The sequence below is a fragment of the Baudoinia panamericana genome (genome assembly GCF_000338955.1).
Source record: "Baudoinia panamericana UAMH 10762 unplaced genomic scaffold BAUCOscaffold_13, whole genome shotgun sequence".
NCBI lineage: Eukaryota > Fungi > Ascomycota > Dothideomycetes > Mycosphaerellales > Teratosphaeriaceae > Baudoinia > Baudoinia panamericana.
The window spans coordinates 499,713-525,889 of record NW_006911269.1 but is presented as its reverse complement, the minus strand read 5'-3'; the positions used below and the strand labels follow the sequence as shown (position 1 = coordinate 525,889).

Below are 26,177 nucleotides of genomic sequence, written 5' to 3'. Positions count from 1 at the left end.
ATGCAATCACTCCAGCTTGCACGAGAGCGAACCTGTTACTATGCATATGTCAGGCACCACTTTCATACCAGGCCGAGCAAATCCAGAGCGCAGACAGTCAGGTTGGCTCGGCTAAGGCTACATCGTAGTGGCAGCTAGTAATGGCAAGGAACTCCGTGAAGGCGGTTACCAGGACCGTCATCGGAAGTGCGGTGACAACAGGAAGTTACCAATGCGCAAAAGTCGGCTCAATGTCCTCGGTCAAGCTAATACCCTGGAGTCCACTCGTTATTAGGCCTTATAACGTACCGACAGCAAAACAAGCCATGCAGATCACGTCCACCATGCTCGATGCATGAATGATGGTGACAGGTGATCAAAGGCGCAGTAGCTGTGATGACGAGACAAGCCTAGGCTTTGGGCTTCGCACGGAGTCCCGCATGCACCTTAATGTGTTAGTGGCTAGCGAAGCTCTCATGAGAGGAGGCCATCATCGGAATTCCTAACTCACAAATCGGGGCCTGATCAAGCGAACAGCCGGCGACAAGTCCAGTGTTTCTCGCTAACCTTCGCGGGTAAAGTTTCCCCGTAGAAACACCTATCCAACCCGTATCATTCTGTATGTCTTATGGGGAACGACCAAATACTGACTGCGTCTTCCATTCACATCTGCTAATATCGCCTTCCACCTCATCCTCCGCAACGCACAGCCCCCTACTGACGCATACGAAGCACACTGACGAGCACGTCGACGCGCACACACAGTTTCTGACCTTGTCACTGTCGCAGCCAAGCTACCATCCCAAAGTAGGATCCGGTCATGGTGCAGACTAGAGCCCAGGCAGGCCAGCAGCGTACGACACCACCCCTTTTGGGTCTACCGCTAGAAGTCCGGCTTCAGATCTTCGAAGCGCTCCTCGGCGGCCATACAATACATGTTGGCTATCCGGACGGCACAGGGCGTGCGACTCAAAGCGACACGAAGCAGTTTCGACGTGGGCAGCAAGTAGTTGCTAGTCTCTGCCAGTCGGAGCGCTCGAGTCATGTTCGCCGCAACGCGTCGCGCGAAGAGTCGACCGACGTTCACGAAATGCAGGCCAACTACTTTCCCATGGCTCATCGCAGGTGCATCAGGGAGCGACAGCCGCCTTACGGTGACGACGAGTTGAACCTGCTCCTGATCAACCGCCAGACCTATGCTGAGGCCTCGCGACTCCCGTTCGAAAGGAACACATTCACCTTCCACAATCCCCGGACACTGGTCCGTTTTACAAGATGCTGTGAGGCCTATCAGCGCAAAGCGTTACGATCGATTGAAGTGCTTGAGGTTCACAGCCTTCGGCTCTGGGCCAATGCCCGACTTAGCCGCCCATTCATTAACCGCCTCACTTCGCTCCGCTCACTAGATATATCAATTGATCTAGTCTCGGAGGACCTCTGGTCATCCGCGCCGAAACGGCTTACAACAGGTGAGGTCCGGAAGCAGATCTTCAGCTGCCTAAGGAGCCCAAGGCACATCACAACGTGCAAGGTTACAGTGCGAATCGTTGACTGTGTCAGGCGGGAGGTGTATCTTTCGCTCTCCCAATTGGGCATTGTTGTCCGAAAGCCTACGGGGGCGGAGCTTGATCGGTGGGAGAGGGAGATTGAAGCAGCAATTCTGTCGTGAATGAATCAGGGGCCGTACTGGATAGGTAGGGACCTGAGTCGGGATCGCGTAATTTAGTGCGGACGCTTCCCTCGGTCTGGGGAATCCATGCAGAGAGGGGTTGAGGCATGATCGTCAGAGATCGTTGGCTCAGGATGAAGATTGCAAAGCATTTATGTTCTGAAAACCTACTTTCGCAGAAGTTTGCAATGATAAGCCAACGCTGAAGGGATTATTTTGGGACTTGCGGGAATGTTTGGCGAGAGCCTGCGCTCTTGCGGCAAATAGCTCACAATCTACCCTTATGACGGCAGCCTATTGGTCGCTCTGTTTGGCTTTAACCACGTAGAGATGCGCGCCAATTCCGAGTCATACAGGCTCAACCGGCACAGTTGGCTTCACGGCCGCCTGAAGATACGACTCCTGGCGCTCAAACTGCCGGCCCGTGACTGTGCGCAAGCATGGCAGCACGGAAACGGACGGGTCTGATCATATCTGCCTTGGTTCATCTCTTGCAGACGGCTGATAACGAGCACGCAACTGTGGCGTAAGCGCCAATAAGTAGTATCGGCGTCGGCAATTTGGATGTGCATGTGAGTTTGGCGGGCTGGGCGGGCTATGCTTTGGCATGACCGAGGAATGCCATGCTTCCGGCTGCAGGTCCTCTTGTACCTTGCACGGCCCGTCTATGCTTTGCGAGCCAATGATGCTTGTAGCTCTGGCGAGCCTTTCCTTGTAAGGCTCATGCAGGTGCGTTACCGTTGCCAGGAGGTAGTACGACTCCCTTCCTTTCCCCTTCCCATCTTCTTACAAGTTTGCGGCGAGTATCACGGACGAGTGGTAATGCTTGGAGAGTTACTGGACCATTGGACACCTCGCAATAGTTGAGACCGGGACCGGGATTGCGCTATCAAGCGGCCAACTACGCTTGCAAGCTTGCGTTCTGGGCAAAAGCACAATTGTACAACCGGCGAGATGCATTGATAGGAAGAACGGTATACGGGTACGGCGGTATCACAGCGCCCAGCTGTAAGAGAGGACACATGAGTTTTGCAATGGCTTTTGATCAGAACTATGCCGGGTAGGCAAAATATCTGATCCGGCGCCTGTGTCTATTCACTTGGCTTACACATCAGTAGCAATGGAGATTGGCAGTTCCCAAGCCCCCAAGGAACACCGACTGCGGGTTCGTTCCACAATGTACTGCAAACGCCGAAAACAGCTGCCTTTCACTCTCACTTTCAAGATGCCTTTCGTACTCCGCAGATGCCGGTCTATTCAACCCCACAACAACCTCACTTCGAGTCTATGGCCCATATGGGACCATCACCGCAGGCATATGGATGCCATGATGGATTAGTGGTGAGCCCAGCGGTTGGAAATCAGTACACTCCTGGCCATCTTGCATCCGGAACTCATTTTGGCCATGCCCAGGGAATCCAGAATGATGCCAACCCAATGACAGGGCCGCCTAGCTTCAGCTCGATACAGATGCAGACGCCTCCGCCAACAAGAGGCTTCTCTGCGAAGAAGGCTCAACAGCCCGATCCGATCGCTTTTGGTACACCATCAACGATAGCCTCTCGTCGCTTCATGACGCCGCAGCTGCAGGCCATGCCGCTTAAGGCTGGTGTAAGCCAACACACCCCGGTACACTTCCCGCAGTTGCAGTTCTCGCCGGAACTGTACCAGTTCAGGAACCTTGGCCCAGCCTCTGCGCCGGTGATGCCACAGACGCAGTTGCTCTGGGATCAGATGGCACCAACGCCTGCAATTGTAGCTCATCAACGCCCTCTTGACGATCCGTTTGCGCCTGCCATGCAGCAAAGCCCGGCTTGGCCAGCCAGTTCACCGAACCCGGGCATGGCACAAACGATGAGTTTCGATACACCTGCCATGACGAGCTTCTCCGTGCAGCCACCGCATCCAAGACCAGCGTCTGCGGCATCCGTGCCTAGTAATGCTGTAGCGAGCTACGCTACAACGCTCGGCGCCTCTTCAGCAAGTCTTGATCCGTCTCTGATATACAGCTCGCCTATCAGGTCAGCATTTCCACAAGATGGTCAAGCCGTAAGACCTCGCGCTGCTCAGTCTGCAACCAACAAACATAGAGGTGCTACCAACGGCGCCATGGTCTTCGAATCCACTGCCACAGCCGCTGAAACGATTACGCCGCAGACGGTTTCTGGTGGCAACCTTCGTTGGAATAATACTACTGGCAATGTTCGTCCGCAAACAGCGCAGGCTGCGTTCAGTACTTCAGACGCTCTCTACAACCACCCTGTGCAAACTGCGTCGCCCCTGAAACGCTCTAGTCGGCTGCCGTTAGGTTCTATATCGGAACACAAGCCAAGGAAGCGTGCCTCTGTGATCTTGACAGTTGACCAGCACGGCATCGCACGAACTGAGAGAAACGAGCCAGAAGGCAGCCCTACCAAATCGATACGAGAGAAGTACCCTGGACTCTTCGACAGCGATAGTAGTGATAACGAGTCAGACACAAGTAGCCGAATACCCGGCGCAGACGCATCTATGAGCATCGCGGAGAGTATGACACGCCGATCTAAGGTCGCTCGTCTGGACCCGCCCGTAGAGAACTTGGTGGGCTTGAACATACCTCGCTCAGGCTCTTCGGCCTCACTGAGAACCGTGACGCCCTCCAGAGCAGCCATCGCCGCCGCGGCCTCGTTGCGGAAGCAGGGTAGCCTCAGGCGGCCTAGTCGGACTGCTGCGAGCAAGCGTAACTCCATGGCCGTCCCAACCACTTTGATGATTGACTCCTGTCCGATGGGTGATGAGCTTCAACCGGACATGGAGATTGGCATCGAAACCAAACGGATTGGTGGTTCTAGTGCCCGTGCGCATAGTAAGCGACGAGACGCAGAGCACACTGCGCTTGATGCTCACAACCGCCGCTGGAGCATGATGTCGTTCGAACATTTACAGCCGGCTTCGATCCCGACATCGATGCGACAGCCGAGTTTCCAGAACGGTTCACGTTCCCACACGGCTCCTTTGATTCGCTGTATATGCGGCGTTCCGCAGGACCATGGGGTGCCGCTGGTGCAATGCTGCTCTTGCACCCAGTGGCTGCATTCTCCCTGTGTATGTCTGGATGGGCAGGACCCTCCACCTTTGTATACTTGCTTTTTGTGCACCAAGCCGACGTCAGCGCTTCGGTGAACGGGCGACTTGAGTTCGTGGCAGACGACCGTCGTCCTTCTTGCAGCATTTCTCCGCCGGCCAGGTGTGCGTGCTAACTATTTGTTCTTCTACTTCTTGTGACAGCGTTTGAGCGATTCATACACGTTCCCGGTTTGCTCGGTATACGATGTGACACAATTAGCCGGCTAGGGCTCCATTTCCGGATCACAACAAAGCCTTCACCTGCTGGGACGAAGACAAAGCATTTCAACGCTGCACAATGCATTGTCACCGCTGCGCGCTCTTCTTAGATTTCCTAGCGGTTTCAGCTTCTAGCGTTCGCCATCGGAATACCAACGTTCTGCAATCGAACGTCTTGCTCGATTTGCACGGTCCGGTCCATCCCAATAAACCCAGGTCGCAGGAATCGGAATATAACCATGCCCATATACCATGGTATGTACAGCCAGCAGCAACTGCATGATCTTGTCAGCGCTCCACAGTCTCGGAGGTACAGGTACCTGTCAGCGGCGCAGATTGTTGATCTTGCATCCATCGTCACACAGTCGCCGATCCAGCGCACTCAGAGCGACAGGACGGACGGAGCGGAGGCCTGCGGAGCCTTGCGAAAGCCTATGAATCAGTTTCTCCGTGACGCAAAGGTGCGGACATCGCTCTGCAAACTGCACGACAGACTGAGCGAGCTGGCAGTGGTCAGTCTTTGGGAAAGACTTCGAGAGGATATTGACCGCGAATTGAAGGAGACATGGATGCCAATGCTGCATGATGATCGCTTGTCGTCACTACACGCCCAATATGTCTGCCGATTGCTGAGGTACCCATGGTATACAGGAGCGCGCGATTGCGCTGCTTGTTCGCTGGGTCAGCTGGGCGGTGACACGGAATTGTTGTTGGCAATGGGAGCTGTCACCATTGCTACACTGCCGCCTAAGCACTGGAAGCAGAGCAGGCGTAGCTTCTTCCTGGAGTACCTGCTGCAAGAATGTGTGGATCCACTCGATGCGGAGAATGTGAAGCAAAAGATGTTCAATGTCGGCGAAGCGTTTCGCATGATGCGTCAGGCATCACGGCGTCCATCGACAACTGGTGGCAATCGGTCTAACATCGATTATGCCACCGTGAACTACCAGCATAGGGCCAAAAGCTGTGAGCAAACCGCGCCTGTGCGGACTGCTCCCAACGAGCAACTCCCACACGTCCACTACGGACGCCAGAGCAAAGCGATCATGTGGAGATTGCAAGGCGAATATTGCTACTACGACGTTAATTATGGGCCGTACATAATGGCACAGTAATGATATGTCTCCCGCCACCAGGTCATTCTGAATTTATATAGCATTAGAGCATACCAGTCACAGTGCTTGTCGGAGACGACGTAGAAAAATATGCAGTCATTCTCTGCCAAAAACCCATTGTTCCAACCGTCCTTGCCACGTTCGCCTTCGCTCGAGTTTGGAAACGGGTGGGAAGGGCGCGAAGAAGGTACGGCCGACTGATACGAAGAGGAACAAAAGAGAAAGCCTTGATGTCGGGTGTTAACCGACCGAGATGGAGTTTCGAGCAGCATGGGGCTCTAGGATCACCAGATTAGTCCATGGTTTTGGATAACAAGTTGGGAACATGACTAACCGAACCCACAGCCTTTGGTGATTTCAAACCGAAAACCAACGCGCTACCATTGCGCCAACCGCCCAGATTATGTTGGAAGTGGTCAAATCTTTCGACGATCTTGGACCGCCCAATCACCGCTAACATTGTAGATGTGGTATTATATACTGATTAGATATGGGCCGACATTTCGCCGAACCAACTCGCTTGCTTTCGACAGTCTCTCCTTTTCAGGATCGTCAACTGGCACGAATCTACCCAGCACATACCGGACAGACCACATCAAGCGCCTGTGTTATCTGCTATGAGGTCCCATGTAGCACTGGCTGATCACGCCGAGCACTGCTTCGATACGACATTCGCTGGGAACACACCCATGTGCAGCACCCACGGCACGGTAACTGGTCTATAGTGATCCTGCTTGGTAACCAGCTGCTACTACAATTGGCCACAGTCATGGCTCACTGTCTCTTCCCCTCTGCGCAAACGGATATCTATGAGCGTGACGATGTCTTTCTCACCAAACATCCTTCACACATCGCTTGTCTGCCCTGCAGAAGGCAAGATCGATCGTGTACTGTCGCTCATACAAGATCTTGAGGCACGTAGACTAGTGGACTGGTAATAATTCAAGGACGTGATCAAGCCTTTCTGTATCACTGTACACGACGAACGGCCTGGTGCATTGCAGTTCCAGATGCACGAGGAGGTCGACGCAAGGGGCACGCCACGGATCCTGATGGTCGAGCTTTAAGTCTTATGTTCTTAACGACTGTGACCTGTAGCGTAATCACGACGACCTTTGCGATCAGTACTGATTCCCGACCAGCTACGAGGATAGGGAGGCTCTGGACGCACATTACGCCAAACCCTGTTTCAAGCAATTGCTCGAAATGTTTGAAAGTGAGAAATTGCTTTGCTCAGGAACCCGTGCTGGTTTATGGCAAAGCTACTGCTGGCTTCAAAACTCGTAGATTGTCCGCGGGCTACTAGTAACAAGGGCCGCAGTGTACTGCTAGTTGGTCGGCTTCCCTAGCATAGTCGCCAAAAGCAGATACAAGCCGTAACCTCTTCTCGGCTGGGTACAAGCAGAAGGTGATAATCATGCCAAGAGGAAGGATCGTCTAAGCAGACTGTGCCTACCGCTTCTTCCTAGCAGACCTCACCCGCTCTTGATAGGCAAGCCATCCTTGCTTTCTGTACTCATGCGCTGCTCTTCGTCTATCACGCGCAGCGAGTATGCCACGCCCGACGATTATAATATCGCTACACTGCTCCCCGATGACTTTCTGGGGCGTGTTGTATTGCTGGCCCATCGAATCGCCGCCAGCAGACAGCTGCACTCCGGGAGTCATGGTAATGAAGTTGTCGTCGGCCTCTTTATTCAGTGACTGCTGAGCGATGAAACCCATGACGAAATTCTTGTTTTGCCGAGCGTGATGTAAGCACTGCTGGGTATACTCCGGGGTGAAGAGATTGCCAGCTGATGACATCTGCGCCAGAAGCAGTAGCGCTCTGAAGTAAGGCGGAGGGCCAAGCTCAGCCATCTGCATTTCAAGGTCGTCGTCCTCTTCTGCCTCTTCTTCCTCGTCCTCATTTGAGCCGCGCGACGTTGAAGGCCTCAGCCCTGGCTGGGGACTGATGGCTTCGGTCTTGGTGCTGATCGTTGTACTGACGGAGACGACAGACTGCTTGCGCGCTTTTCGCTCGTCCGGAAGCTCGTCACTATCGAGCTGAATTCGCTCGGCCGATCCGTCCACGGACTCATCGTCGTACTCACTGTCCATCAATGAACCCGCGGGCGATGCTGAGATGTCTGTGGAAACTGATGTATTGTGGGCCAGTATCGCCCTCCTCGCCGCATCTGCAAGTGCAGGAATGACTGCGGGGCCTGGGAATAGCGCAGCATTCACAATGGACGCCCACTTGACTATGGCCAGTGGTCCGCGTGTGTATTGATGTTGTAGCGTGCCTAATACGATGCACCCTATGGTTAGCGTAACTTCCAGACTGCTGAAAACCCTACGGTGTCGTACTCCCAATGTCTCCGAACTTTCTGTCCTCAAAGATGAGAAACTTCTTCCGTCGGGAGACTTCATTGAGGCCTCGTATAGTCTTGTCCCCAAAGTCATCGATGATGTCGGCGTGCGTCTTCAGCACACAGATATAGTCGCCGACATCCTCGGCGAGCTGCAATAGCTCCAATGTCGTATGGACGTCTGCGGACACGCAGAGATTGGTCTGCTTGAGGTGAATCAGTCGCAGAAGATATTGAGCCAGAGGTGTGAGATCCGGGTCTTCTGAACGCTCTCCGTACGTCTTGGAGCTGCTGGAATGCCGCTGTGCTGTGGAAAGCATTGCAACTAGTTGGCGAACCGAGGCTGGTGGGCCAGATTCGGTCGAGACAAGGGTGCTAGTCTGGTTCCGGAGAAGAGCTTTGGGAGAGCTTGCAGACTCCTTGTTGCATGGGCTTCTGGCAGACGGTATAAAGCGTCCTGAGTAGCGTGCGGCCTTCGCAGCGAGACCGTTGCGGTGGATAAAGATCTATCAAGCGAGCCGACAGCAGGAACTCCAGCCTCGGCTTGGAAAATGTAAACGAGGACAATTGACGAGGGTGCTGAAGTCCCATGCAAGCGGACGGCGTTGAGATGGATGGTAGTAGAGGGCAATATGTTCGCACAAGAGCTGGCCTGCCTCACTTGCATGCCAGGAATCTGACGGCGGTGGCGCTGTCGGGACGTGGATTCACGACTCTCCTCGGCGGACGGATCTTACAAAAGCTCGCACGACTTATTGCTTATTATGTGCGCTCACGGCAGTTGACCGGAGTAGGAGCGTCGTCAGTGGCACAATGAACCAACAATTTCGTGCGCCTCACTCAATGCAATGCAATGCAGGGGACGAGTTCTGCAAACAAAGTTTACCAACTCGCGAATAGCTTCTGCGGTGACCACTCACAATCGTGTCCACCACCCAGCAGTGTCACTAGATCGTAGACTACTGTTATCAGTGCCGCGGGCTTGGGCACCCGTCAACCGCCCCGCTCAAGACTGACAGGCGTAAGGACGCCCCACCGGAAGTACTACGGCCCACCAGTGACTGTGGAGGCGACACTTCGACAGCGCTTGCAGCATGCATGCAGCCCCAATGCCGTGTCATTCGCTGTGATATGTGACCGCTTTGCGTCATGCCTGAAACGTCTGCAGTCTCACACAGCTTATGCGCACTGCGATCGAACTACGCTCTGCCGTGGTTGCATCGGCTTGCAGCCTGGTCTCGACCTTCTTGCGCAAGAAGGAGAGCTAATGCGAGGACGAGGATCGATTTGCAAGGGCCGAACAACGTCCCGAGAGTCCCGTGAAGTTTATGAGTAATCCGATCTTTTGCCGTGAGAATGGCAGCATTGTGTGACCATGCTACCTGGTAACACCAGCGTACCAAGATCTCGATCAGCGGATCGACGTGCTTCTTTTAACATCAACTTATCCGCATCAGTAGCGCCCGTGCAGCGCTTGTAAATTTCCATAGATGTACAATGTACTTTCGTTAGACACCTGTTGAGTGCTACATGCTACCGATCATTTCCACCAAACCTCGGCGTTTGCGTCTCATAAAGCCAACAAGGGCAGCGGCAAACGCAAAGACTCAGCGACTGCAATCATTCGCTCTTGTGCTTAATTCGTGCTACCTCCGTGCTTCGCAATAAATCGCTTTGCAGATGCGAGCTCCGCTGAACTGAGCGGTGCCGCGCCGTACCTGTTTCAGACCGTCAGTAACTATCATCACCTCCTTGCGCAGATCACGGCGCCCAGAGGGGACTGGCGTTGACGTACCAAGCAATGACTGCCATACCCAAGAAAGCGCTAATGCAGCTGAACACTAACGCCACAATGCCCTTCGCCGTGAAGCCGGCTGGCAGTGGGTGCACCATCTCGTTCTCGCCCTCCAGGTCCAGGACATTGACCGTGTTACCGGCGGCATTCCCAGCAACGGGCACCCCAGCCGCACGACAGACGTCGTAGTGGTTCTGTGGAATGGACAACGTCTTCTGCATCTCGAGTGGCGCCTCGATCAATGTCGCAGCTAGACCGCTGGCAAGATGCCAGTCAATGTGACAGTGGAAGAACCAGACGCCTATACTTGCGGTCAGCGCATATGCAACCATCTGGTCCGGGTGCGTTGGAGCGTACCTGGATTGTCCGCCTTGAAGCGTACAACAAAGTTACCCTGAGGCCTTACCATGAGGGTATCGCGACGCATTGGCGTCGCTGGGAATGCGGAGTGATTGTTTGGGTCATAGTGACCCCAATCATCCTCGCTTCTCACAATCGCTTGAAAGTTGTGACCGTGAAGGTGGAAGGGGTGCTTGCCTGCGTCGTCATTGTTGAGCACAATGTCCACAATATCATCCTTTTGCAGGACGTAGCTGTTGGTGTAGCCGCCGTAAACTGTGACGTCCGATGCGTTGGCTCCAGTGGTTAGTGCGCTGTAGAGTGTCGGTACGACGGGAGCCGTGTACGTGATGTCGTTGAAGAAAGCGTAGTTTGCGCCGTCTCCGAGGTTGTTCATTGTCAGATCAAGGCTTACCGTATAGTCGGCTTGCTCGTAGAGACTCATGCCGTCCTGCGGTATGAGCGTGAAGTCATCGAACGGTTCAAACGCATCGAGGAGAGCCGCACTTTGCTTAGGTGCAGCGTTGTTGTACACCAGCCACCCGGTAACGTTGGCGTTGAGAGTTGGCGGTAGTGTATCGAAGAGATCAGTGTCCATGCTACCAGTCATTGCAAAGTTCGCGGAACTGTCATTCCTCATCGTGACAAGGAATCCATACCTCTGCGCAGCCGTGAGGTAGATCATGTCCGCCTCAGCCGGCTCGGTATAGACACCATCCACCTCGATGATCCTCATGGTATGTCCCTCAATCCAGAAGTACTGCCCTGCAAATGCGCCGATGTTCGTCAAACGGAAGAAATACGTCTTGCCAGGCTGAACAGCAAAGGTAAGGTTCTGGGTATCGTTCATGAGCGCCGAGTCCGGTACAGGCTCAGCGCCAGTGGGGTTCTTGTAGTTGATGAAGCTGGCAAGTAGTCCTGGCATCTCGTCGTGGTACCAGTCAGAAAGTGTGAGAGCGACCTCCTCGTCGTACTGCCCGAGGTACGGGTTCTCTGGGTCATAGACGACGAGTTGACCACGTAGGCCATCGGGGTACTGTCCGCGCGTGTGCGAGTGATACCAGTACGTCCCGGGCTGGTCAACGGTAAAGTTGAGGGTGAAGGACGAGCCTGGAGGCACATCGCACTGTGTCACTCCAACAGGACCATCCATCTCGTTGGTGCCGTTTTGGAACATTCCGTGGAAGTGCATGCTCGTGCTTTGATTGCCCAACTGTTATCGGTCAGCCTTGGAATAGCACCCGACTGAAAGGAGCCCGACCATGTTATTCAGGTGCACGACAATATTGTCGCCTTTTGTGATGTTCAGAAGCGGCAGCGGCCATTGCCCGTTGATGCCAATGGTAGGTCTTTCGGCCATACCATCTGGGTTCGCTCTCACCCATGTAATGTTCCAGTTGAAGGTCACTGTGTCCGCGTAGACGGCCAACACATGGCCGCTGGTTGCGAGTATTGCGTACAAGAAGTTCGACAAGGACAACGCCATGGCTACCGCTCGACCGTGGTCACAAGAACTGTCGTACCAGTATTGAGAGAGAAAGACCGCACACTCCTGGGCGTCTTGAGCTCACTGTCGCCGCCAACTGATGAGATTGATAAGATTAGTCCGAGATAAGATCAGCTGGCGCCTGACGAACTGCTTGTCGTGACTGCCGACTTCGGAAGATCAGGGAAGAATCTGATAAGTCCACGTCTCAAGCACAGGGTCGCGCCACTCCGCCAAGTACACCAAGTCGCTAACAAGCTTGGCCAAGCGGTAAGAGAAGCTCCAGCACTGGGTCTGGCCGTTTACGCTGCAAAGTCTGGGCCCTTTACAGAATGCTTGTCTGAAGAAGCGCCCTTGACAGCCTCTGGAGCCTTGTTGGTCGCTCTCGTTGGTTGAACACTGAACTGCTTATTGTTGGGATCGAGGGAGCAGGAGCAGCTCTTCGAACGTTGTGACAGTCTACTCGGGGCGACAGCTAGACGTCAACGTGATCGTCGCATTGGATATGCCGAGCAGTATTGGACCCCGCTTATCAGATCATCATGATCACAAAGCTTTCAATGGCCGTTGCTTGTTCCGCTCTGATTCGCTTGACGGAAAGCGTGCCAAGGCGCTAGAAAAGATCTGATAACGCTAAATGGGCATCGGCTTCTGCCCCTCAATGGTTCGCGAATTCTGAGAAGGCCGGTATGAGTTTCTTTTGCTGGTAGATGAGCAGATGCAGGTTCATAGTAAGCCAAAATGAATGATGCGAGTCAAAAGTAAAGGACCAGAGTTGTCGACTTACTGTACGTAGCCTGTATCAAAGGCATAAGGTAAATCGCAGAACAAGTGGGCTCTTTCCCGCCAGTATTTACCTTGACCATTTCCGGCAACTGATACCGGATCTTCTCCACAGGCTCAACCGACAACTGCGCTGATCCGGCTTCCCTGAGCCGTTCATTCCAGCGCCGGTCTCGGAGGTAGCCGGCTGAGTTGAGAATCGTGTTTCGTTTAGCGACTCCTCGGTGCATGCCTCGACCTTTCAACTTCCGTGATTTTGCCATCTGATAAGATCTTGATCAATCACCACTCACTCACCCACTACGCTCACGGCAGTCAGTTCTCTTCGTCTTCAGTCCAGCATCCTGAAACGCCTTGGGCACAATCATGACGGTCAACGTGTTTGCCGTGCCTGGTCAGCATTGCTGCCTTTTGCAATTTGCCCGACATTGCTGACCGCTGTGGTAGTGTTCTTCATCTGCTTTCGAGAGTGCCTGGAGACCGTCATTATTGTCTCGGTTCTGCTGGCATGGCTCAAACAGACCATTGGGCCAGATAGGGACCCGGCCACATACAAGAAGCTCGTCCGCCAGGTCTGGTGGGGAATCGGCCTTGGTTTGCTGATATGTCTCATTATCGGAGGTGCAATGCTTGGAGCCTTCTACGGCCTCGGCAAGGACCTTTACTCCAACACCGAAGACATCTGGGAAGGTAGCTTCGGCCTACTAGCAACCATTATCATCTCAGCCGTTGGAGCAGCGCTGCTTCGTGTCTCCAAGCTACAGGACAAATGGCGGGTCAAGCTCGCCCAAGCGGTCGAGAAGAACAACATCAATGCGAAAGCGAGCACCTCGAGCAAGTTTAAGCTCTGGTGCCAGAGATATGCGATGTTCCTACTGCCGTTCATCACCGTGCTGCGAGAAGGCCTTGAGGCTGTTGTCTTCATTGGTGGCGTCGGACTTAGTCTGCCGGCGACAGCTTTCCCGCTGGCTGTTGTGTGCGGTCTGGGTGCCGGTGTTTTAGTTGGCTATGCCATCTACCGGTAAGCGTGTTCGACGTTCACCCTAAGGGACGAAGTGCTGATTTGGTGAAAGTGGCGGCAACACTGCGAAGCTCCAGATCTTCTTGATCATCTCCACATGCTTCTTATACCTGGTTGCAGCTGGTAAGTCATACAGCACCGTGAAAGCGTAATGTCCGTGCTGATTGTCGTTGAGGTCTCTTCTCCAAGGCTGTATGGTCCTTCGAGACTCACGCTTGGAACTCCATAATTGGCGGCGATGCCAGTGAGGTCGGCTCCGGACCTGGCTCGTACGACATCACAAAGAGCGTCTGGCACGTAAACTGCTGCAACGCCGAACTCAACGGCGGAGGTGGCTGGGGTATCTTCAACGCCATCCTCGGCTGGCAGAACTCGGCTACCTATGGCTCGGTCATTGCGTACAACCTCTACTGGGTGACGGTGATCGCCGGCTTTCTCTCAATGAGATACTACGAGAAGAACGGGCATTGGCCGCTCATGAAGCCTCGCCGTAGAGACTCTGCTGATGGAGAGGTTTCGGATGACTCGTCCCAGGGCGAAGGTGTAATTGAGGCGTCCATCGAGAAGAAGGCAGATGGAGAGGCTCCGATGACTGCGGCGACAGTCCGCGAGTTGACGGTTTGAGTGTTCCATGATGGAAGAGTTTGTCTGTTTCTGAGCGATCGCTCCGACAGTGAGCGGTATCTAGTTCAGCGTTGATAACAATCCATTCAATATTCTCGGCATCATATCCCCGTGCATCGATAGGGACGACTGAGGAAGCGGCGATAAAGACGTGCTGGGGTGAGCACTGCCGAATGTGATTGGTGCGCGTCAATGAGCTTTGCGTCAGCCGACGTTTCCCCGATGAGCCTTCCACACACAGCTTCTTCATGTGAACATCCAAGCAAACGCGTGGCGCTCATACAGCTGTACACAATCACAACTTGTCTGGTAGCCCATACTGTGCCTGCCATGTTCTGGCCGTATCCGTGACGAGCAGCGGGCTCGCCTGTGCCTCACACAGGCTCACGTGAATAACTAGCAGGTGGCCGAGGGAGATTCTTTGCTACGAAGATGGTAGCCTCACGCAATGCTCGGGACTCACCGTCAAGCAGAAACTTCAAGTCCTCTGCGGTGCTGGGCAATGGTGCGGAAGAAGTACATGACGACGGCACGGAAGTGTTTACACTCGTAGCTGATGGCGACGTCGTACTGCATTTCCAGCATGAAGCCAACGGCGTCCAGTCAAGCGCAGCATTCCGAGTCTCCACCACGGAGCTCAAATCAAGATCGAGGTACTTCGACCGGCTATTTGGACGCTTCGGGGAGGCAGCCAAGGTCGAAGCGCGCCACAAGACCCTAGGCCAGCAATATCGGACGATGGCAGACGTACCTTCTGCGCAACTGCCAATGATCGTCATTGAAGACCTCGGTCGTATCTCTGGCGTCAAGTCTCCAGCGATACTGTTACGGGACTTCCTTCGCATCCTCCATAGCCAGGAGATCGAGTCGAACCTACCAGTTGCGAACCTGGCGAATCTGTCGATTGTAGCAGATCGCTTCGATGCACTCGAGTGGCTGAAGGTGTACTTTAGTCGGAAAAAGGCAATGCAAGCAATAGACAGTAAGATGACGCCGAAAGCGGACAACGGCCTATCCGAAGAGAAGGTCCGACAGCGACTGCTGGTGGGCTATATGCTCGACTTCCCGAAGTGGATCGAGAAGCACTCCGCACGCCTGATAATGAAGGGATGGGTAGGGCAAGAGCCTGACATATCTGCCGCCCTGTGGTGGGATCTGCCCGGCCGCATGGAGGAAGAGCTAGCCTTTCGGCGCGAGTGTGTGCTCGAGACGATTCAGTCGCTCCAGACATACCTCCTCGGCTTGTATACGTCGCGAGAGCGACAGTGCAAGCTGGGCTACGACTCGTCTGCGCAATGCGACTCCTTCCAGCTGGGCGAAATGATACGCTTTTTTGCACGAATCGGTACGCTGAGATTGCAAGGCGCGATACTGGAAACGGACGAGCCACATCCGCAGTACGACGGCGACATACAGAACCTCGTTGATCTTCTGCGGCAAGTTCCAGAGTATCAGATTGACCGCAACCATACTCACTGCGGCTTGCGTACCCGGATCATGCCGTTACTCGACATGATTCGAGATTGTTGTTTCTATGTGGGTGTCTGTCCGGACTGCTGGCACGCGGATAGAGCACAGTATGCTTGGATTGAATCGAAGAGGCCGCTTCTGTGGAAACGCCAGAGTTTCAGTTTGAGAGCGTACCTGAGCCGAGGACATGGCAGTAGGCACGCTGAGTTACGCGACATGTTCCTGGCGACGGAGCGAGACTGGAGCTGAGCAGTCGACAAGTCGCAACAAGATGGAGTACGATGGCTCGAAGGCACAAGCGATTAGCAAACTCGAGCGTGCTTGACTATACCGGCTAGCTGCGGTTCATGCTCGGGAGGTTCCTCAATATCTGGATTGGTGAGGCGACCAAGCAATCATCACATGGTCATCATGTCTAGAGGACATTTCATTCAGTGCTGATGGCGTGACCTCAACATATGAGACCATCGCGCACAACTGTAAGGTACAGAGAGGGTCCAGGAGGCGGAGCGCGAGGCTGTGGGCTGCGGGCTGTCAAACCAACCAATCACCCGTCGCGGAACTCCGCGCACCCAGCCAAAGCCGCCACGTCGCTTAACTCTCACAGATCGTTTCCACTATGCCTCAAGCTGTGCAATGGCATGTACCCTCCTTGCCCCTGTGGCCGGATGATATTGAATTTCAGTACTCCATCGGATGAAAAGACGTGCGAGCTGCGCCCGATGGTGAACGGCTGGTTGAGGCCTCCACCCGGCGAAGCAAATTCACCATGAAATGAACGCCGACACATATGAACAGTACAAGTAATGATCTCTTCTGCCAAGTCCTTGTCATCATCATTCACTTGGTTCACGAGCAGCACCTCTTGTCGCGTGACCCTTTCATAGCCCGAACTTTGTACCTGCCGCCACCCGCTTGACAGCACCAACTAGAAAGCAGCAGCATGCCGATTGACGTGCTCGTGCCTACTCCCGCTACATCCTTCACTGCCGGCCATCTTCGTCCCCGCCGCACTAACTCCTCAACACATCGACACCGCGAAAACATGCTTAGCAAACTCAAAACCCAGTTCGGTTCGAGGAAGGAAAAGGCCATGCCTGGCAAGGTCGACATTAGTAGTAATCCGCATCCACACACCAACATCACCCCAGCCACAAGACGTCCAGCACCCGGAAACAACAACAGCCCCTTCCTCAACCAGGGCGATGCACCCCCGGTCTACACCCCCGCCCCCAACGCCGCACCTATCCCACCCACAACCCCCACCACAACCCTCACCGCCCCCACAGCAGACGATCCCTACGCCTTCCTAACCACCTTCGACACCGTCTTCCTAATCGACGACTCCGGCTCCATGGCCGGCTCGCGCTGGCGCGAAACCGCCGACGCCCTGGAAACGATAACGCCCATCTGCACCGCCCACGACAGCGACGGCATCGACATTTACTTCCTCAACCACCCGGCCTCCGCCTTCCATCGCGGGGTGACTTCTTCCGCGACCGTGCGGGAGATCTTCCAGACGGTGCGGCCTGGTTGCGGGACACCGACGGGACAGAGATTGAATCAGATCATGAAGCCGTATCTACGTCGGTGCGAGGCGAATCTCGAGACAACGAAACCGTTGAACATCATCTGCATCACCGACGGCGAGCCATCCGACGACGTGGAATCCCCTCTCATCGCCGCGGCGAAGAAGTTGGATAAACTTGACGCTCCGGCCTGGCAGCTGGGGGTGCAGTTTTTCCAAGTTGGGAGGGATGAGGAGGCGCGGAAGCATTTGCAGCAGCTTGATGACGAGTTGGCGGAGATTGCGGGGGATGGGGAGTTGAGGGACATTGTTGATACGGTGCCGTTCACGGGCGGAGAGGGAACGAGTTTGACGGGAGACGGAGTGTTGAAGTGCGTACTCGGCGCGGTGAATCGCAGGCTAGACCGGAAGAAGAGTAAAGATCTGCATCGGTAGGTGGGTGGATCTTGTTGGGGTCCTTAGCGAGGTGTCGGCGGCCACGTGATTGTATTTTTTGCATGGAAGGCCAACGTGCGCGGTCAATTGGCAGTCCATTGAAGCCTTGAGGAAGAATCTCCCTGGGTAGACGGGTGGGTTATATTGTCGTTCTCAGCGAGGAGTTGGTGGCTTGGTGGTTTTGTCTCTTGCGTGGGAGGTTGGTGTGCGCTTGTGGGGTGGGGATGGGTTGTACATAACTGCTCTGAGGAACTTCCTAGCCGTAGCTTAGTGGCTGGCAAACGCTACCCTTATGGGAAAAGAGATGAAGACACTCCGGACTCCTCGCTAGGGTCTTGTCATTAGCATCATTCGTCGTCTGCCATAGCATGTCGCGTAGCCGGCGCGCCTCCCAACGCCTGCACCACCGCCTCCATACCTTCCACCTCGTCACGTCCGATCTTCCGCCCCGCAGACACGTCCGCACTCTCCGACGCAGTAGGTTCGACGCCTCTGCGCACCATAGCCTTTTTAGCCTGCGTGTCGAGGTACTGTCTCCGCCTTGCCGCTTTGGACTCTGGATCTTCGATGTGCTGCCTCGCATTCGGCAGCGTCTGCACGGACTGCTGCAGCTGAGCGAGCAGGTCACGCAAAGCAGGCAGCTGAGTGAGCGCATACTGCACACTCTGCTCCATCGGCTGCCCGTTCCGCGCCGACTCCGTGAGGAAGGCAAAAGGCGACTGTGAAGCATCCCCACTCCCACCCGTCAGACCGCCCAGCTGCTCCAACACCGCCGCATTCTTCGCTTCCTCCGCCTTCAGCATAGCGTTCAACTTCCTCGTTTCCTGCAACTTCCTCCGCTGTAACTGCACCTCTTCCGGACTCGGTACATTCTCCACCGCCGCCAGATCAAGCTGCTTATAGTGCTCCAACCGCACCCACTGCGCCAGATCCCTCGCTTCATCCTCATGCCCAATCGCCATGATGTTCCGCAACGTGTAGATTTCGAATTTGTCAAAGTCGCGATCGACGGTTGCGTTGAGGAGACTCTCGAGTTGGACGATGCCATTGCCGATTTCGCTTTCTTTGAGGTGGTAGAGGGCATCTTGTCGTGCTTCTTCGCTTGGGAGCGTTGCTGCTGCTTGGGAGGGGGAGAGGGTGAAGCCGAGTGCTTCTGGTTTTACGTTGTTTAGGCCTTCTTCGATGGCGCTGACGGCGCGGTAGACGAGTTCGTTGACGGTGTTGATGATGTCGTCGAGTAAGGTGAGTGGTGTGTAGCGGAAGTGTTCGGTCAGCAACGCATTGTGAACCTGCTGCGACGTCGCCATTGTGTCGGCACCAAAAGGAGAGATGGTTTGTGTAGTGCTCGCCGGCGCATTCGGTGCTGGTTGTGGTGAGGGGAAGACGCGAAACAAAACACAGCGCACGGACCCCTCAGATCGCCGTCACAGCAAAATGTTGGAAGCTTCTGCATGTTGACCGGACCAACATCAACATGGTGCCTTTACCGTCGCACGAGATGGAAGAAGGCGAGCGCGAGAACGAGCAGCTGTCGGACAGCGATGGCAGTATTCAAGGGGTCGAGGAGTATCACACCGAAGAGGAAGACGACGACGACGGTGATGGTGGGGATGAGAACGAACTCGCTCCCACTATGGCGCAGAAGGATGTGGCACCATACCTACCTGCGCACCTGCTCACAGCGCAACCCACCGAGCCTGTCCGGGAGGATGCTTTGAGCGAGCCGTGGGAGTCAATGACACGCCCACAAAAGCGAGGTCGTCAAGCGAGACTTAGGCAGCGGAGAAAGAAACAATTGAAGCGACTTCAAGACGAAGCGGGCGCGAATGGCGTGCTGGAGGCTGGCAGGCTTGCGCAGGGAAGACGAGGTGTTGCATCAAAGGCCAGCAAGAGCCATGCGAAAGATGCTCGTCCGGTGCTGTCCGGCAGGCAACAAATGCTCGAGCAGCGGAAGAGACAGCGTGGAACAGAACAGCCAGTCCGGCGGAGCGTAAGAGCGAAGACTGGGAGCAAGCGATGAACTTCCCAACAGAACATCAAGCTGAACACAAACCATACCATCATCACACACATAACCCACCACCCACGGACGGAGACGGATGACCCACTCAAAAATCCAACATCATCCCCCCAGCAACCTTCTCCAAGTCCTCCAACTCCAACCACCCAACATCCTCCACGCTCGCCTCCTCCCTCTCCACCGCCTCCCTCTTCCCCACCGCCGCCCGCGCAATGGCCTCGCGCACAAACACCTCCATGTACTTCTGCAGCACCCTCACGGCGTGCTTGTCGATCTTCGTCTGTTTGTCCACAAAGTGCTCGTGCAGGAGACGGACGAGAAGGGGTTGCGGGATCCGTGTTGGGTCGGAGAGTGGGGTGAGGGGAGGTGGTAGGTCGACTGGGACGGGAGGTGAGGAGGGTGGGAGGTCTGGCGATGAATCGCGTAGGGGCGAGGGGTTGCGCGGTGCTACTGCTTTGCTCTTCGCGGTGGTTGAGGGTGGTCTCCCGCGAGGCTTCTTCGCCGGCGGCGGCAGCGGCTTCTTGCTGTCTAGCGGGTTGTCCGCTAGCTCTTCGTCGGAGGCGCTGTCGTTGTCCGCGTCGTCCTCTTCCGCCGCTTTGGTGCTTGATTCTGCTGGCCTGCTGTTGACACGAGATGTATGTGTGGAAATTGTTCGCGAGCTCTCGGACTCCGTCGTGCTGACTCGCGGCACTTTCGATGGTCGTTGTGGCTTGAAGGGTGGAGCTTTCCGCTTGGATGCTGCGTACACCACCGTCTCCTTCTGCTCTTTGCGTGGCGGCATTTTGGGCATTGTTCAAGTAGTGTGTCTGCGAGACACGCCCCGGATGGTCCAATTGGGACGCTGTGTTTCTATGCGCAGCGACTGCAGCGAGTTGTATTGCGGCAGAAGGTTGGAAACGCGTAAAGGACGCGCTAGGGAATGCGGCACGTGATGACATCGCGACATAGAGCTAATCTTGAGTCGCTCCTTCAGGTCAAGCGTGGAAACAGCGGTCGTCCTCTTTGTCAAAGGTGAATCAACGTGAGGAAGTGTCCACTTTGCGTAGAGTCCTTGATCATGGTGTTGACATTACATATCATCATTCTATGTACATGACATTGCTTCATATGGCACAATGCCTTCATGCTTTTCCACAATCATCATTCAGCCGAGCCGTCAGTTCGTATCGTAACTAACGCTCTTGCACCCCTTTTAACTTCCTTTAAGAGGTATCCTGGGTGATGTTGTTCGCACCAACGAACCAAACACCCGTAGCAGTGTTATTCGTAATATTCGTTTGCCTGATGGTACCGTTCTTCAGCGCACCGCTCTCAGCGATACCACCCGAGATTGGTCGGGCCAGTCTGTTGGCGCCGCTGTTGACGGTGAAGTTGGCCAAGCTGATCTCGTACGGGTTGCGGTTAAGCAGCGTCGGCAGGCCGAAGAAAGAGGCGTTGACTTGGGAGTAGGAGAGCTGCATCTCGAAGTAGCCGCGGTAGTAGAGGTCGTTCCAGTGGAGTTCTGGGTTGGCGCCCTCCAGCCATTGCGAGTAGTTGTTTGCGGCGGCGAGGGTGATGTTCTGGCCGTAGGGGCAGGGGGAGGAGACGGCGGAGCCGGCGAATTCGACGCCGAGGCCGCCCGCGCCGGTGTCGGAGGAGTAGTTGGCGTGGTCGAGCTGGTTTGGCATTAGTATGCTTCAGTGATGTGCGTGTACAGTGCGATTGTGATGCTTACCCAGACGAGGTCAGAGACCCACGAGGCGTGGCTGTCGCCGGAGATGACGATGTTGTTGCCAATGTTGTTTTGCGTCATGAAGCTGAGCGTGCGGTTGCGGTTGCTCTGGTAGCCGTCCCAAGCATCGTAGTCGAGCGGGTCAACGTTTCCGTAGGCGAGCGACTCATTGACCTTGGAGAAGACGGTCTGCGAGCCAATGACTCTCCAGCGAGCACCGCGGTTGGCGGATGTGGCGAGTTGGTTGTAAAACCAGTTCTCTTGGCGGCTGCCCATCATTGAGCGGCCAGCATCGTTGGAGATCTGGTGAATGTAGTCGGTGTTCCAGTAGAGATCGGTGATGGAGCGGTCGTACTGGCGGGTATCGAGCATAATCAGGTCGAACAGGGAGCCGATGGAGAACGAGCGCCAGATGCGGAGGTTGTCGTCCATCTCAACTTGGCGGATGGGCATCCTGCAAGCTTGTCAGCACAGTTCTTGCACAACTACCGCCAAATTTAAGCGTACCATTCGAAGTAGGCACGGACGGCGTTCATCTTGCGCTGATCAACAGAGACGCCACCATCGGAGACGAACGAAGCCTCGGTGTTGTTCAACTCTGATGCTCCATCACGGTAGGTGTTGTCCGCAACCTCATGGTCGTCCCAGACAGGGATCCACGCGTTCGTCTGATGAGAGAGTTGCAGGTCGGGATCGTTACGGTACGTAGCGTAACGCTGACGGTAGTCATTGAGCGTGTAGATGATGTGAGCAGGTTGCGGGACACGGTTGATCGAGTAGCCGTGACCGTAGTCGCCGTTGCCGGCGTACTCGTAGATGTAATCACCGAGATGGACCACGTAGTCAACGCTTCCCTTGCGCGCCGGGTTGCCGTAGGCGTTGAAGTAGCCGAACGGGTAGTTGCTGCATGAGAAGATGGCAAGGCCGACCTTGCTGACGTAGTCGCTCGGCGCAGGAGCGGTCTTCGTCTTGCCGATGGGGCTGGTGTAGTTGGATCCGCAGACGTTGAACTGGTAGTAGTATTGGGTGAACGCAGTCAAGTTGCCAGCGTTGACCTTGACGGTGTAGTCGATGTCGGAAGAGGTGAAGGCCGTACCGCTCGACTCGACCACAGCAAAGTTGGGGGTCCGGGCGACCTTGAATTGCACGCACACTGGGGCAGTGGACATGTTGTTGGTGATCGGGACTGGGTTGTAGAGAGGGACATAGCCGCTGACGGTGGAGTTGTCGTTCACGTCGGCGTACATTGGCGCCACACGCGTCCAGAGGATGACGGAGTTGGAGTATGGGTCACCGGAGGCAACGCCATGGGTGAAGTTGAGCATGGAGGCATTGAAGGCCTTGTCCAAGGTGTTCCCTACACACGTTTGTCAGTATACTTTCCACAAACCCTACGGACTCTTTGTCGTGAGGTTTTATCCAAACGTACTCTTGTTGACCTTGTGGAGTGAGATACCCAGACCTGGGTGGTTCTCTGAAGGCTGCGAATCGTTAGTCCCAAGTGTCCACTCAAAGCTGCAAACTTCTGCAACCTACGGAGCGGTAGTTGAGGTTCTTGGTCCTGGATGGAGCTTGCAATCAGCTTCGTCCACATTTCACGTCATTTCTTGTACATACCAGTACGCCGAAGCGACTGCCGCGCACGAGAGCGCGGAGAGGATAGAGGAGACCTTCATATTGAAGAGGTCTTGAAGACAGAGATGGACAAGACGGTAGAGCGATCACCTACCTCACCAAAGCCAGACGCGTTTTGGCGGACGTGGGAAGCTTTTATGACATGCTGGGCAACACTGCTCAAGCTCAACCCGACAGCTTCAAGCGGTGCCTGAACAGCATCGGAGATGTCGTCAATGGCACTGAGTCGTGCATGCGTGCACCTGGCAAGCGGTGGCAGGCGACGAATGAACGGCGCCGCATCTCTCACGTCGTTGTTGCTTAGCGATCTTAGTTGACTTAGCCATGCATGCGTTCTCCGCTGCGTGGAGTAAGAGTGCCTTGGCACGACGTGTGAGGGAAGAGAAAGAAAAGCTTGGACGGACACGTGCGAGAGGCGGCCTTATAAGTGGCCATGTGAGGCGCGGGCGAAGGCTAGAGGAACGTCTGCATGGCTTCCCGGAGTTCAAGTTTGCTCGATGCCGCGCGGTGGCGTGGGTGGATGGTTCGCTGCGGGGGATCCCCCAGCCCGGTAAGGTGGGCACGGCTAGCGGCGAGTTACAAGTCTTTTAGCCTGACCAGCATCCGAATCTGTCTTGATTCGCGAACACAAGCGACAGAAGGAAAAAGACAAGCTCTTTCGGAGTCGCAGAACAATGGCATCTCGCAAAGACAGCTCGGCAAAGCGTTCGAGGCGAGGAAGCGGGTTGGAGATGGAGTCTTGAAGCGCGTATCCCAGTCGAAAAGCGGGAGATCATTCGAGCTGTAAATGTAACAACTACTTCTAATCGAGGTAATTGCGACTACTTCTGAGGCTATGTAAGACGATATGGCGGAGTCCTCGGAGTAGACCGCCAATCTCAAGGCCCAACGAGGCGGTGGTGTGTGTAACGATCAACTCATTGCATGGTGTCGCAGACTTCCTTCAATGACTCCTCCATAGGCCTCCACCCTGGCTGACCCATCCACTTCAGCAGTTCTTCCGCTCGCTTCTGTCCGATGACATTGGCCATATCGACGCCTTCGTTCTCCGGCGGGTCTGTTGCGGACGAGGTGTCAGAACCATGTAGATCCGCCATTGGCTGCCTTACTCACCAGGAAATGTATGGTTGGGATACATCCTGCGTAACCGCGGAATGGTATCCGTCCACGTCCTGTTGTGGGCGTACGCAAAGATACGCTCGTTTCGGACGTCAGGCTTGAGCAAGGCAACAATATGCAAAAGCGCGGCGTCCCCAGCGTCGACCAGGAATTGAGGATACAGCAATTTAAACCTGTCATCGTGGTTCCACAAGGCATACAGCATGCCGCATGATGGACCATAGCCTTGCTTCTCCAGCTTGACCGGCAGCCTGGAATGTTTGACCGTCAGCTGTCTCGTCGTCAGTTGCAACGTGACCGACAATTGCTCTCACCCGCAGATGAAGTCCGGCAGGACTGCGTTGACCACGAAATGCGGCTTCTGCTCTTCTACGAATTTCCACATTGCTTGCTCGGCTTGCGTCTTCGAGGCGCCATACACCGCTACAGCTCTGTCCATTTCGTAGGGTGGAGGCGCCCAGGCAGCTTCGACAGCTTTAGTGTTCCACATTTCCGGTGTTAGATCGTATGGCTCGTTGTATCTAGATCATTAAGGGTAGCTCTAATCCTCACGCTGAGACGTACACAACGCCGGCTTACCTCGACTGTGCCGCAGCGATTGAAGACGAGGTAAGAACGAAGCGACTCAAGGACGACTCTGAAGCTGCGGCTTTAAGGGCGTTCAGCGTCAAGGTGACTGTCTCGGTGACCACCACGTTTGGATCAGGAGAAAATGAGACATTGCTGGCAACGTGGACCAAGCCGGCGCAGCCTGGATACATATCAGCAATCGGGTCAAGAGCTTCGTCCGGGTCACTCACCCTTGACAACCTGGTTTAGCGAACCTTCCTCTTTCAGGTCCCTGACCCCGACTAATTCGAATTGGTCGGAGCCGTATGTCTTGTCGAAGTGGTCCTGCAGCCATGACTGCTTCACAGGGTCTCGGACAGTGCCTCGCACACCTGCCAAAGTTCAGCAACATGGCGATGGGATGATGTGGGCTTTGAGATCTTACGGTATCCAGAAGCCAAGAGCTCATCCACAATTCGCGAGGCGAGACTGGAGACAAACTTAGTGGCATATCTTGACGTACTTGTGGTCAATAACACTCACAATCCATTGGCGCCAGTGACGAGGATCAACGATCCAGCGCGCAACACTGCATCACTGGGCGGAGACATGGTTGTGGTGATTTGCAAGATGCGTTCTTCTGCGAAAATAATATGGTTCAAAAGTTGGCCTAAATAAGGTTCATGCAGAATCGTGGTGCCTCCGAGGCTTGAATAGAGGTGCCTGCGACGTCTGAATAGTGGTGCCTACGAGGTCCCGAAGCTTGAACTACGCAATTGTTGCATTAGGTGTGCGCTCGCCCGACGTGGTGTTGGTTGTGGCCTTCTTTCATTTTCTGCGGGTCGCCTTGATTACAAACCCGGAGATACTGATATGGCTGACCAAGAGGTAAGTGGTCTGCGAACAAGTCCTGGGTAGTATTATTATGATACAAGCAAAGCAGTTTCACATGTCGTCTTGCACAAGCCATGATCGGCACGAAGACTGACAATAAAAGCTGCAGTGGTCAGCTCCCAGGCAACTCCTGAACGTTGATGTCGATGAGTGCCACATGCCCATTGCTTCCACAGTGCCGCGCAAGCACGAGTGACCGTTGCATGAGTGCCTCGAGGTTCGCATGCAGAGCCTTTTTGCAACCAACGCATCCTAGCTTCAAGCCGATTGCGTTCTTTCCCGTAGGACAGTTCGCCGATACATACAGACTACATGTTGTCAGCTGTAGAT

General features: G+C 54.8%; 15 protein-coding genes across 15 annotated transcripts; 9 read left to right on the top strand and 6 right to left on the bottom strand.

Moving 5' to 3' along the window:
* Positions 1-569: 569 nt before the first annotated feature.
* BAUCODRAFT_38307 (uncharacterized protein) lies at positions 570-1,799 on the top strand. The gene has a single exon (XM_007682182.1). It carries the CDS (start codon positions 800-802, stop codon positions 1,646-1,648), a length of 849 nt encoding a protein of 282 aa, XP_007680372.1. The 5' UTR covers positions 570-799; the 3' UTR covers positions 1,649-1,799.
* Positions 1,800-2,445: 646 nt separating this feature from the next.
* On the top strand, positions 2,446-5,011 carry BAUCODRAFT_283971 (uncharacterized protein). The gene is made up of 2 exons (XM_007682500.1): positions 2,446-2,708; positions 2,767-5,011. The coding sequence occupies exons 1-2, from the start codon at positions 2,671-2,673 to the stop codon at positions 4,808-4,810; spliced, it is 2,082 nt and encodes a 693-aa protein (XP_007680690.1). The 5' UTR covers positions 2,446-2,670; the 3' UTR covers positions 4,811-5,011.
* BAUCODRAFT_283976 (uncharacterized protein) lies at positions 5,011-6,233 on the top strand. The gene has a single exon (XM_007682499.1). The coding sequence runs from the start codon at positions 5,212-5,214 to the stop codon at positions 6,085-6,087; it is 876 nt and encodes a 291-aa protein (XP_007680689.1). The 5' UTR covers positions 5,011-5,211; the 3' UTR covers positions 6,088-6,233.
* Positions 6,234-7,008: 775 nt separating this feature from the next.
* On the top strand, positions 7,009-7,466 carry BAUCODRAFT_283952 (uncharacterized protein). The gene has a single exon (XM_007682498.1). It carries the CDS (start codon positions 7,160-7,162, stop codon positions 7,391-7,393), a length of 234 nt encoding a protein of 77 aa, XP_007680688.1. The 5' UTR covers positions 7,009-7,159; the 3' UTR covers positions 7,394-7,466.
* Positions 7,467-7,539: 73 nt separating this feature from the next.
* Positions 7,540-8,758, bottom strand: BAUCODRAFT_77718 (uncharacterized protein; the record flags this gene model as incomplete). Its single annotated transcript, XM_007682271.1, has 3 exons — positions 7,540-7,947; positions 8,227-8,372; positions 8,437-8,758. 3 exons carry the CDS (start codon positions 8,756-8,758, stop codon positions 7,540-7,542), a joined length of 876 nt encoding a protein of 291 aa, XP_007680461.1.
* A 1,316-nt stretch (positions 8,759-10,074) lies between these two features.
* BAUCODRAFT_126264 (uncharacterized protein) lies at positions 10,075-12,058 on the bottom strand (the record flags this gene model as incomplete). Its single annotated transcript, XM_007682497.1, has 4 exons — positions 10,075-10,156; positions 10,234-10,534; positions 10,591-11,785; positions 11,834-12,058. 4 exons carry the CDS (start codon positions 12,056-12,058, stop codon positions 10,075-10,077), a joined length of 1,803 nt encoding a protein of 600 aa, XP_007680687.1.
* A 900-nt stretch (positions 12,059-12,958) lies between these two features.
* BAUCODRAFT_38300 (uncharacterized protein) lies at positions 12,959-14,636 on the top strand. Its single transcript, XM_007682181.1, has 4 exons — positions 12,959-13,235; positions 13,289-13,862; positions 13,915-13,985; positions 14,038-14,636. Exons 1-4 carry the CDS (start codon positions 13,208-13,210, stop codon positions 14,484-14,486), a joined length of 1,122 nt encoding a protein of 373 aa, XP_007680371.1. The 5' UTR covers positions 12,959-13,207; the 3' UTR covers positions 14,487-14,636.
* Positions 14,637-14,702: 66 nt separating this feature from the next.
* Positions 14,703-16,310, top strand: BAUCODRAFT_283864 (uncharacterized protein). Its single transcript, XM_007682496.1, has one exon. It carries the CDS (start codon positions 14,919-14,921, stop codon positions 16,203-16,205), a length of 1,287 nt encoding a protein of 428 aa, XP_007680686.1. The 5' UTR covers positions 14,703-14,918; the 3' UTR covers positions 16,206-16,310.
* Positions 16,310-16,814, top strand: BAUCODRAFT_283852 (uncharacterized protein). The gene has a single exon (XM_007682495.1). It carries the CDS (start codon positions 16,415-16,417, stop codon positions 16,727-16,729), a length of 315 nt encoding a protein of 104 aa, XP_007680685.1. The 5' UTR covers positions 16,310-16,414; the 3' UTR covers positions 16,730-16,814.
* Positions 16,815-17,049: 235 nt separating this feature from the next.
* Positions 17,050-17,919, top strand: BAUCODRAFT_77891 (uncharacterized protein; the record flags this gene model as incomplete). The annotated part of the gene is made up of 1 exon (XM_007682284.1): positions 17,050-17,919. One exon carries the CDS (start codon positions 17,050-17,052, stop codon positions 17,917-17,919), a length of 870 nt encoding a protein of 289 aa, XP_007680474.1.
* A 174-nt stretch (positions 17,920-18,093) lies between these two features.
* BAUCODRAFT_283867 (uncharacterized protein) lies at positions 18,094-19,335 on the bottom strand. The gene has a single exon (XM_007682494.1). The coding sequence runs from the start codon at positions 19,224-19,226 to the stop codon at positions 18,267-18,269; it is 960 nt and encodes a 319-aa protein (XP_007680684.1). The 5' UTR covers positions 19,227-19,335; the 3' UTR covers positions 18,094-18,266.
* Positions 19,336-19,393: 58 nt separating this feature from the next.
* Positions 19,394-19,939, top strand: BAUCODRAFT_151683 (uncharacterized protein; the record flags this gene model as incomplete). Its single annotated transcript, XM_007682493.1, has 1 exon — positions 19,394-19,939. The coding sequence occupies one exon, from the start codon at positions 19,394-19,396 to the stop codon at positions 19,937-19,939; it is 546 nt and encodes a 181-aa protein (XP_007680683.1).
* Positions 19,940-19,977: 38 nt separating this feature from the next.
* On the bottom strand, positions 19,978-21,042 carry BAUCODRAFT_38296 (uncharacterized protein). Its single transcript, XM_007682180.1, has one exon. It carries the CDS (start codon positions 20,727-20,729, stop codon positions 20,028-20,030), a length of 702 nt encoding a protein of 233 aa, XP_007680370.1. The 5' UTR covers positions 20,730-21,042; the 3' UTR covers positions 19,978-20,027.
* BAUCODRAFT_283733 (uncharacterized protein) lies at positions 21,010-23,540 on the bottom strand. Its single transcript, XM_007682492.1, has 6 exons — positions 23,268-23,540; positions 23,187-23,211; positions 23,080-23,131; positions 22,158-23,007; positions 21,654-22,104; positions 21,010-21,594 (listed from the first exon to the last, which is right to left on the bottom strand). The coding sequence occupies exons 1-6, from the start codon at positions 23,324-23,326 to the stop codon at positions 21,142-21,144; spliced, it is 1,890 nt and encodes a 629-aa protein (XP_007680682.1). The 5' UTR covers positions 23,327-23,540; the 3' UTR covers positions 21,010-21,141.
* Positions 23,541-24,202: 662 nt separating this feature from the next.
* BAUCODRAFT_27580 (uncharacterized protein) lies at positions 24,203-25,564 on the bottom strand (the record flags this gene model as incomplete). Its single annotated transcript, XM_007682112.1, has 7 exons — positions 24,203-24,342; positions 24,399-24,655; positions 24,719-24,925; positions 24,984-25,155; positions 25,205-25,345; positions 25,399-25,442; positions 25,497-25,564. The coding sequence occupies 7 exons, from the start codon at positions 25,562-25,564 to the stop codon at positions 24,203-24,205; spliced, it is 1,029 nt and encodes a 342-aa protein (XP_007680302.1).
* Positions 25,565-26,177: the final 613 nt, after the last annotated feature.

Excerpts from the sequence above, each read along its gene's own strand:
- BAUCODRAFT_283976 (XM_007682499.1), top strand. The coding sequence starts at position 5,212 with ATGCCCATATACCATGGTATGTACAGCCAGCAGCAACTGCATGATCTT.
- BAUCODRAFT_38300 (XM_007682181.1), top strand. The coding sequence starts at position 13,208 with ATGACGGTCAACGTGTTTGCCGTGCCTG. Across the intron at positions 13,236-13,288 it reads CAACGTGTTTGCCGTGCCTG|TGTTCTTCATCTGCTTTCGA; the intron begins GTCAGCATTGCT and ends CCGCTGTGGTAG. Across the intron at positions 13,863-13,914 it reads GTTGGCTATGCCATCTACCG|TGGCGGCAACACTGCGAAGC; the intron begins GTAAGCGTGTTC and ends ATTTGGTGAAAG.
- BAUCODRAFT_38296 (XM_007682180.1), bottom strand. The coding sequence starts at position 20,729 with ATGCCCAAAATGCCGCCACGCAAAGAGCAGAAGGAGACGGTGGTGTAC.
- BAUCODRAFT_283952 (XM_007682498.1), top strand. The coding sequence starts at position 7,160 with ATGTTCTTAACGACTGTGACCTGTAGCGTAATCACGACGACCTTTGCG.
- BAUCODRAFT_38307 (XM_007682182.1), top strand. The coding sequence starts at position 800 with ATGGTGCAGACTAGAGCCCAGGCAGGCCAGCAGCGTACGACACCACCC.
- BAUCODRAFT_283733 (XM_007682492.1), bottom strand. The coding sequence starts at position 23,326 with ATGAAGGTCTCCTCTATCCTCTCCGCGCTCTCGTGCGCGGCAGTCGCT. Across the intron at positions 23,132-23,186 it reads AGAACCTCAACTACCGCTCC|CCTTCAGAGAACCACCCAGG; the intron begins GTAGGTTGCAGA and ends AACGATTCGCAG. Across the intron at positions 22,105-22,157 it reads GTCCGTGCCTACTTCGAATG|GATGCCCATCCGCCAAGTTG; the intron begins GTACGCTTAAAT and ends ACAAGCTTGCAG.
- BAUCODRAFT_283971 (XM_007682500.1), top strand. The coding sequence starts at position 2,671 with ATGAGTTTTGCAATGGCTTTTGATCAGAACTATGCCGG. Across the intron at positions 2,709-2,766 it reads TTTGATCAGAACTATGCCGG|CAATGGAGATTGGCAGTTCC; the intron begins GTAGGCAAAATA and ends ACACATCAGTAG.
- BAUCODRAFT_283852 (XM_007682495.1), top strand. The coding sequence starts at position 16,415 with ATGAGACCATCGCGCACAACTGTAAGGTACAGAGAGGGTCCAGGAGGC.
- BAUCODRAFT_283864 (XM_007682496.1), top strand. The coding sequence starts at position 14,919 with ATGGTAGCCTCACGCAATGCTCGGGACTCACCGTCAAGCAGAAACTTC.
- BAUCODRAFT_283867 (XM_007682494.1), bottom strand. The coding sequence starts at position 19,226 with ATGGCGACGTCGCAGCAGGTTCACAATGCGTTGCTGACCGAACACTTC.